Source organism: Apaloderma vittatum, unplaced genomic scaffold, assembly GCF_000703405.1.
Source record: "Apaloderma vittatum isolate BGI_N311 unplaced genomic scaffold, ASM70340v1 scaffold9632, whole genome shotgun sequence".
NCBI classification, from domain to species: domain Eukaryota; kingdom Metazoa; phylum Chordata; class Aves; order Trogoniformes; family Trogonidae; genus Apaloderma; species Apaloderma vittatum.
The window spans coordinates 1-9,197 of record NW_009703071.1 but is presented as its reverse complement, the minus strand read 5'-3'; the positions used below and the strand labels follow the sequence as shown (position 1 = coordinate 9,197).

At 39.1% G+C, this 9,197-nt stretch overlaps 1 protein-coding gene across 1 annotated transcript in view; it reads right to left on the bottom strand.

Annotated features, from left to right (window-relative positions):
* LOC104270198 (fibronectin type-III domain-containing protein 3a-like) overlaps nt 1-9,067 on the bottom strand; it is a gene marked incomplete at its 3' end in the record, with an annotated part of 11,236 nt that extends 2,169 nt beyond the window's left edge. Inside the window, exons 1-6 of the mRNA XM_009864480.1 lie at nt 9,038-9,067; nt 8,243-8,400; nt 7,016-7,075; nt 4,571-4,709; nt 3,885-3,938; nt 3,131-3,255 (exon numbers count right to left, since the gene is read on the bottom strand). Coding sequence (XP_009862782.1) covers nt 3,131-3,255; nt 3,885-3,938; nt 4,571-4,709; nt 7,016-7,075; nt 8,243-8,400; nt 9,038-9,067 — 566 coding nt within the window. The remainder of the gene's footprint in view (nt 1-3,130; nt 3,256-3,884; nt 3,939-4,570; nt 4,710-7,015; nt 7,076-8,242; nt 8,401-9,037) is intronic.
* Between the last annotated feature and the right edge of the window lie 130 nt (nt 9,068-9,197).

Sequence of the window (9,197 nt, the reverse complement as noted above, 5' to 3'; positions counted from 1 at the left end):
CCCATGACAGGTAGGTTGGACTAGATGATCTCTAAGGTCCCTTCCAGCCTAGGCCAGTCTATGATTCTGTGATTCTGTATCACGTGTTGGAACGTGACTTTCCTGAAAAATCTCAGTGTGAAGATACCTCGACTTCCCTTTCTCTCTTATCCAACCTACATTATAAAGTACAAGCTGCAAATTTTGTTTTGCTCCAAAGCAGATCAATTCTTCAAAAAAAAAAGAATTAAAATGTATCTTACAGACAACATCTCACCAAGGGTGCTGATAGCACCCAAAGCAGGCACACAGTCCGTGCAGACATGCAGACAATTAAATAGGTTGTGAAGCAAAAAGGGAAAAAGTGCAAACCAAGAAAAAATTTCTTAAATTTGGGAAGAATATCAATTTTTTCTGGCAAAAAGTCACAAGCAAGAAAATCTCTGTAATGAAGATTATGCGATACATATATGATATCTACTACAAAAAATGCAGCTCTATATAGTTAGGCTAGAGCAAGTATGAGGAGTGGCTAGACAAATACTAAGCCTACTCACAACAAACTACTGAAGTCACCTTACAAGCAGATATAAGGTAAGAAACTCCATATCTTAGAAAGATTTAATCTCTTTGCCTGACTGAACCACTCCAAAGTACGCTGAAATCAACTAAACGAGTTCCACATTTGAATGACTCTTAAACAATTCACTTAGAAGTACAATAATGCTATCTATCTTTTAAATAGATTTTCTTTTATCTAGCCACTGTTTCATGTGCAGTTAGAAGGAAATTTAAAAATGTAAGTAACTCAAAGATAAAGTATCTGTTCTTGTTGGTAAAATTATTTAGACAAAATTCTGTCTCCAGATGCTTAAGTTTCTCAATTTTCTTCATAAGCAATAATAAGGCACTCTACCTTAATAAATAATATTTTAGAGACTTCATAATTAAATAACAGCATAAAGACAATGAAGTCCATCTTTACAAGGCTATGAAATACTGATTTAACAGTCTATTGGCTGTGATTAGTTTAAGATGGGTACTTAACTGATCAGTGTCTTCTACCAGTTCACACTGCAGGAATCTGTAATACGTGCAGGTATTCCTAGAGAGCACATTTACACTTAGACATAAAAATGGAAGGGCAAGAGAGCCCGAGAACTGGACCCTGTTTAACTGCCAGCTCACTCCTTGTCCCAATTTTTTTGAACAGCTCCAATTAAATCTCACCAAGACAAAGCCCAGGAGAAACTCAGAGAAAAATCACTCCAGAAACGTCATCCAGAAGACAGTACCATAATAAAGACTGCCGGAGCACACTGAATGTCACTCCAGCTCAATATAGTGTCCTCTGACCGTGGCCCAAGGCAGATCCTACGGAAAGACACAGAACTAGAGGGACTATTTGCAACGCATTCCCTGAGTACTCTCCAAAGCCTCCCAACACACGCCTCAGATCTCCTGAGCCAGATGTAGTTTTCACATTCTTAATAGCCTGCAGAAGATTTCTTTGGCCCAGCATGAATTACAGCCCCAGGTCTGGATCCCTATTTTTTATGTTGTCCTTCTGACACTGTCCAAACAGACACCGCTCTCTCAAGCACCTCCTGGTGTTGGCTGAAGGACACACAACACACATCCTCTCATTTCATGCTCTAAAAACAGCACTCTGGTGAGCTGCTGCACAATGCTCATAGTATTTCAAAGACTGAATTAAAAAAAACAAATGCAAGGCTGACACTAGAGAAGGTCTTTTTATATGCCACACAGGATCTCAAAGTCCAAGTGCTCCTGGGTAGTGTGGACACTGGCAGTCTGCTCTAGAGATGATGAGCCCTGTTAGTCTGACTATTAGTCAGGGTTTTCTTGCTTTGCCTGAAGACCAAGAAGCGTTCCCAAGAACTAATGCACCCAGTAGGGCAAGTGTAACTTGAGAAGTCATTAATTTTTTTTTGTACGTTCTTGCTTATATCCTCTACTGAAGTCAGATGTCATTCATTCAAAAGTTCAAAACAAAGTCTGGTGCTCCACAACTTCTGAAAAGTAGCAATTAAAAGAATCACAGATCCTAAGCATTCATAATAAGCTCTAGAACTTCAAAAGAGTTCAGCAATATGGTAATGTCATATTATGTCCACTTCCCAGGGTAACAGGAGACTAACAGACACTTTAGATAACAGGACATATCTGAGTAACGGGACGCGGCAAAGAACACAACAGAGACACACCTAAAGGCGGCAGCAGGGGTTCTGCCAGACTTCCTGCTTTAGCAGTTACTGACACCTCTTCATATTGTTGTCACTGAAAGTCTAAATTTCAGAAAGGCTGATAAGCCCTGGAAAATTGCTACACCAGCTTCAGGAACTGCCTTAGATCTAGCACCATGTCAAACCTTCCTGGAACCATGTGCAGCAGACAGCAAGGCAGGAGGTACCCTCTGGTCAGCACAGCAGCAGCACAAGCCCTGTAGCACTTAAACTACTCAATTCTGGCCCTTTGGCCAAGCAGCTTGTCTTCGAGCACGATCCCTAGAATTTCAGCAGAATAAGCAGAAGTGCTTATCACTGCAGACGCAAAAGCCACAATTGCACTGAATGTATGAGTCTCTACAGTGTAATGCTTAGCCAAAAGTTCTATTCCAAGTACAAGCCATAGGAAACACGTTCAAGGTAGAAACTTCAGCAGAAGGTCCAACCTCCCCTGCTCAAGCAGGATCAAGCGGTTCACAGCACACAGGTAATCAGCAAACCAAACAACCCAACCACATACCATGAGCTAACTAAGGAGCTGAACGGGATGATCATTGAATCATAGAATGTATTGGGCTGGAAGAGATCTTTAAAGGTCACCTAGTCCACCCCCCCTGCAGTGAGCAGGGACATCTTTAACTAGATCAGGTTGCTCAGAGCCCCATCAAGCCTGGCCTTGAATGTCTCCAGGGATGGGGCCTCCACCACCTCTCTGGGCAACCTTTGCCAGTGTTCTTCCAGTGTTTCATTGCAGGTTCCTTCCAAATGAACAATTCCATACTCTGTTTCAACCCAGTTGGACAAAAGACTTGTTGCTTCAAATTCCATCATACGTTTTTCCTAAACAAGCACACACGCAAGTATATACATTCCATATATGTGTATATAGTAGTAATATTTACCTCATTCCCATGTCATTTTTGGCTGCTAGTCTAAAGGTGTATCCCATTGCTGGTGATAGTTTAGTAATCCTATACTGCTTCTGTTGGCCATAATAACACTGGCAAAACTCTCCATTTCCTTTTCCCTAAAAAGGAATAAGTTAATCACATTGTTCACAAATATGCATTATTATATACGCATCTATCAATGAAAGTAACACATAAATGCAAAGTAAACTTATTTTTTGAAATGAGACATAACTCAAGAATCTCCCATATAGTGAGGTGGTAGTATATGAAATTTTGTATATATACTGAATTAGAGGTGCTTATTTTCCCCTTTCTTTCTATTTCCCAGATCCACAGGGTTGGAAGGAAAAAGCATGAGGCTTCTGCAGCTCTGCTATCTGAGGACAGCTGTCCAGGTAGGCACTGAAAGATGCTTGTGGAGGCACAGTAGATCCACCACCTTTGTACAAGACTGTTATAGGAAAATGATCCTTCAGTGTCAGCTCCTGAAAGAAGTGTTGGGCTACAAGTTAAAAAGCCACTATTAAAAATGTCAGAACTATATAATTAAAACCCTATTATTTCATACTTCTCAAGAAAAAAAATGAGCCATAACCATATTTTCATAATTGCTTTAGCAATTACACATTTGTCACGTGCCTCTAGACAGAAGTCATAATTTTCACACAACTTGCTGTGCACAGTTAAACAAAACTGCTTTTCACAAAACTACAAAATTAAAGAAAAAATAGAATAACTTGCTTACTTCATCCCATTCTAAAAGGTAACTGTGGATTTTAGAACCATTATCACAAGGTGCCTGCAACAGGAAAAGAAGAAAATTACAGCTCTAACTAGTTACAAGACCACTTAAGGAAAAAACGCTTGTATAGGTTAAATCACGACAAGACCAGTGGAGGTCAAATGATGTTCCCCTCATATGACTGTTTCACTTGCCAAGACAGTCCTAGTTCAGTCTGCATTCAACGAAAGTTTGCATCAGGTTTATGGCTTTGTTTTTTAATTTAGACCTTGAAATCTGGCAGCAGTGTAAAATGCTACAGGATCTTCCTGAGCAGCTACACTGCAGGTCTGCTCAAATCTCAGCCTTTCCAGACCACTTCATTTGCTCTGCACAAACAAACCTACGTTCTGCAACAAAGAAAGGAATTGATTCCTCAGTACAGGAGGGGATTGGAACTCAACGAGTGTCTCTCATTTGAACTCAGTAACTTTACCTACAAAGACTCCTAGCTTTTCTAGGAATCCTTATGTTTTTATGGAAGTCTGCATTTAAATCATTACACGTATTTCCAGTCACAGAACTGTGACTGAAATTAATATGTTTGACAAAAGTATTCTGTTTCAATGAACTGGCATTTTACTGACAAATCCAAAACCATATTGAAGAGTTTAAAATATGTATTTTAAAGGTCTTCAACCAATTCTTACCTTCCATTGCAGTGTAAGAGAATTTTTGGTCCGATTAGTTATCCGGGGCAGATTTGGAGTATCAGGTTCACAACTTGTTGTGGTAAAACTCTCTGCTTCTGAAGGGTTCCCCTTTACACAGTTGCATTCTACTTGGACTCTATAAAGTGGAAAAAAGGCAGTAACATTTTGTCTCAAGATCTGTATATACAATTTCCAAAGAATACTGAATATTCACGATTAAGTTACAGTCTTTTTACCTCATTATTAAAATATCACCATTATAAACAAATAACTGGTGGAAACACCTTGCTCGAGTAATGCAAAAGAGAAGTGTCCTTTACTCTGGATGTACATCGTTACTATCAGTCAGCTTTAGATTCACAATTGCATTTGAAATCTCTCTGTTATTTGCTGTACTTTGGCTGGGAAATACTGGTAAGATCTTGCAGGCTCGTTACCTGGTGCAGACATATTAACTGATATTATGAATAATTTTTCTTCTGCAAGTGCTTTCATCAGATGAGCACAATGAAGCTGTTAATATATTTTCAGAGTACCTTCTGCACTCCTTCAAGACCTTGCTGAGCCTGTTGACTCTGTCATTTCCTTTAGGAAGGCTATGAATTAACTCTCCGTGTACTTCAGAAGAGTGAATATTTGCTTTCATCTCAAAGAGAAATGGTTCATTTTTCTAACCGCTCTTCTCCAAAATTAGACACAAGATTATCAGCCAGCCTCTTCCTGCACTCTTCCTCTTTACCTCCCTCAGTTGTGTAGCTATGCCTTGTCTTCACAGTACTCTTTTCTAGTTCACCTGTTCCTTTGGAAGAAAAAAGCCCCAAAATCCCTTTCCTCTGATCACTGGTATAAACCCTGTGATTGTGCCTGCTTGTGAAGAAGCAAAAGTCCTTACATTTTCCCCTTGAGTGCATGAACAGCAAGTCACAGTAAATCTGACCTTGCAGATTTCATGTACAGGGAGAAGGAGACATGTGAACAGTGGCTAATGTTGCACACAAGGTTGTTTGTGCTTGCATATAGTTGCAAATACGTAATCTGTCAATTATCTTCATAGTTTAGTCTTTCTGGTCTTCAGTGATTTTGGGCAGTGTTTGTACTGGCAGAATTCTGTTTAACTCCTGGTCCTGGAAGACCTTAGATGGCTAAATCATCTGTTCCCATGCATTCTCTACAACAACCAGAATTAAGCAAGAAAGAATCTGAAAGGAGACTGATTAAAAAGGACATATAGGGAAAAAATAAATAAATCCTAGGCTCTAACCCTCATGCTCCATGCATTTTCAACTTAAAACATCGTTCGGTAAAGCACATAAACACTACTAAAGCCAGGAACAAAAACACAAGGAAAACACTTGGACGTGAGGACCTTTTAGTCAATTTATCACTCATCCTTCTCCTGAACCTGTGCTGCAGGTCATACAGCGTCGCAAATTAAATGAGGTGTGTGATGAAGAACAGACGAAACGTGCTTTTTCTTCCAGTTTGGCAGCCAGGATGGTACCCTGGAGTACCAGGAGGCACAGACCCGCTCAGGCACAGACCCAGGACCAGGAGAGCAGCTGTCCCATTTGAACAAATGCTAATCCAAAGACTTAGACAGCAGAAATCCTCCTCCTCCTTGCTGCTGATATTCTAAAGCTCATGGGGAAAGAGGCACAACATTTCTGGCTTGGATCCTTACTCGGACATGCTTCTGTTCCCTGTGCTTCCTACCAGCCGCCTCTAAATTGCTTCCCCGGTCAGCACGCAGGGGTCTTGGGGCTCTCCACTAAGAGAGGCAAATCCCTCACATGTTGCACAGTCAGCTCACTTCTAAAGCTGCATTCTCCACTTGCAATTATTTCTTGAAAAGGCAGTAGTTTTAAGGTGGCCTTCACTTCTGACTTCACCATGCTATGTGCTTATGAACTGTGTTCATATTGGTTTTGTTAAAGCAAGACATAAGACAAACCTCCGATATGTATAAAAGGAGGGAAGAACACATAACTCTATCTTTCCAATCCTATGCTAATCCTTCAACAGGACATAGCATAGCAGCAAATTCTGCTATAAGGGTAGAATTCCATTGAACCAGGGGCACAATTAGTAATGCACATGGGGTCAGGGTCACTGGTTTGCTGGAGCAAAGCGAGAGCAGCATAACCTGACCTTCAGGTGGCCGACAATGAGCACATTCCTGTGTAAGGTACCTGCTTCTGCTGCCTCTGGGAAACAGAGAAAGCGAGCAGCACCTGTGCCCAGCATTAAGGACAGAAGAAAGTCCCTGCTCTGGCATGCCCTGAGAAGTGAAGAGCATGGGTGCTGGATGAGGGCCCAACAATCTTCTGTTCTCCAAAAAGGACTGAGTGGTCAGCTAAGCCAAAAATTTTGATTTTCACTCAAATCAGATCCAATGAAACTTTTAAAACATTTCCATTGAATTTAATGAACAGAGATACTCACTTTGCATGGTAATCGGTTGCTGGCCTGAGATCATTTACAGTAACTTTATTTTCTTCTCCACTGCAAAGAGATATGATTTGATTTAAGAGACCGTTTCAGTACCCCATACATTTATGACACACATTATCTAATCCAGCCATCTACCAGTCTTTCTAAGGAATATATTTGCTAACAGTTTGTTTCTGTTGCTAAATACAGTAAAATTAAAATGCATTTGAATTTTAGAGGGTTCTCATATTTCAGTCCTGTTCCTTTGCCCTGGTGATCTTGGGTGGGGTTTTTTGTTGTTGTTGTTCTGTTTGTTAGTGTTTTTTTAAGATTAATTATTTTCTTTTTTACTCAGTAAGATCAGCTCCATGTGTACACATGTATTGTATAACATAAAAACCAGTGAAGTACCAGGGCCTTTAGGAGCATATTTCATTTTTGCAAAAACCATTATCTAAAACTAAATGACTGCATCTACTTAATTGTTAGAGTCCAGTAAACAGAAAAGGCTCTTCAGTAACATCTGTTAGTCTCCTTTTATTGACATCAGCTTATGACAAAGCTCGTTTCTTACTGATAAAGTTCATTTTTTTTTCTCTAAGCTTCTAGGACAGGGATATATCCAAGTTGTGATTCATGTACTACTTCTAAGAAATCCATGGCAGATGACTAAGATAAACTAGCTAAACGCAAAGATTTATAATTATTAGAAAGCTTTATACCCTTAATGGCAAATTTTCTGCTCTATTTCTCCAAGTTGCAAGAAAATGACTGAAAGCCATACTAAGAATGGAACAACTGAAGAGTTTTGTTGCACTCTGTGTGAATCTACATACTTTATTTCATATCTTAAGACTATCTTCCATGAAGAAAATTTTCAGAGAAGGGAGGGATAACCTTACTGGGAGCACAAGCATGTGCCGAAGTAAATAACTACAAATTCAATTTGTATTTCTCACTACTTGTGTATGTCACTAATTGAGAACCCACAGTTTCTAGGGCAGCTGGTTGAAAAACCGAAATAACATCTAAGAACAAAGTCTTTAAATTCTAATTAATGGTGGAGACTTGAGCCATAAACCAGAACCAATTCTACTGAAAAAAGTAGCTTGTTTCAAAACAGAAGTTGCCCAAAACTGCTAATTATGTAAATCTCTGGCCAACAGGCACATTTTTAATGAGGTTTTAAGCCACATAATTCAATGCAATAGCAATTAAATCAAAATAATGAACACCTACATGTATACAGTTTTGTATTTTCCATCCTTTCCAGTATTTGAAATCATCACTTCGTAAGTATAAACATCTGGTATGTCATTCTTGTCAGTGTCTTCTCTGGTATCACTGGATGGAGGGGACCAAATAAGCAGAGCTGTTCTCGCCTGAATGTCTGATACCTGCAGAAATACAACTTTAAGACCTCTGCCATTTAAATGCTGTTGTATATAAATGCTGATTTGCCACAAAGGACCAAACAAAAGAGAAGAAAATCATAAAGCATTATCATAACAGAATATTTATGTTGATCTAATAGCTACTATTTAGCTTTTACAGATGAAATCAAACTTGAAATCTAAGAAACGTCATGAGAAAACTGTAACCCTAAGGCCCAAGGCTGAGTGCAAAATTTTAAATAACAAATGCCACCTAGTGGGCTACATAAAAATGACTGTATCATTTGTGAAGCACAAGAGATGGCAAGTATATATTGTGAATCAGTTGTTTCACTAAATTACAGTGTTTCAGACTTTTTTTTTAACATGAAAAGTGCTATGATTTTTTTTTAACACCTTCTTGAAATATACAGAAGTTCAGGAATTCCTCCAAAATGACCAGCATTACTGCATCAGGTACGTAAACTCACTCTGCTTTGGGCATTTAATTATGACTGTGCCAAGTAGGTTCTCCCATTAGATTAGAACTCATTTGGCCAGCTACCCCAGCAAACGGGTTTTGATCAAGGTATTAATAGGGATATAATTACCTGAGGCTCTCATCTAGCACTCTGTTAGCAAACAGAATATTAAAACATACTTTGGGCTCAGGTGCTTGCGATGAAGGCATGCTCACAAGGTCCATGTAGATATATACATATATAAATACACATATGCATATATATATATATGTATATATATATGAGTGTCCTGGTTTTAGCCAAAAAATCCAATTCTGTTCAGTGATTATTATTTTCCAG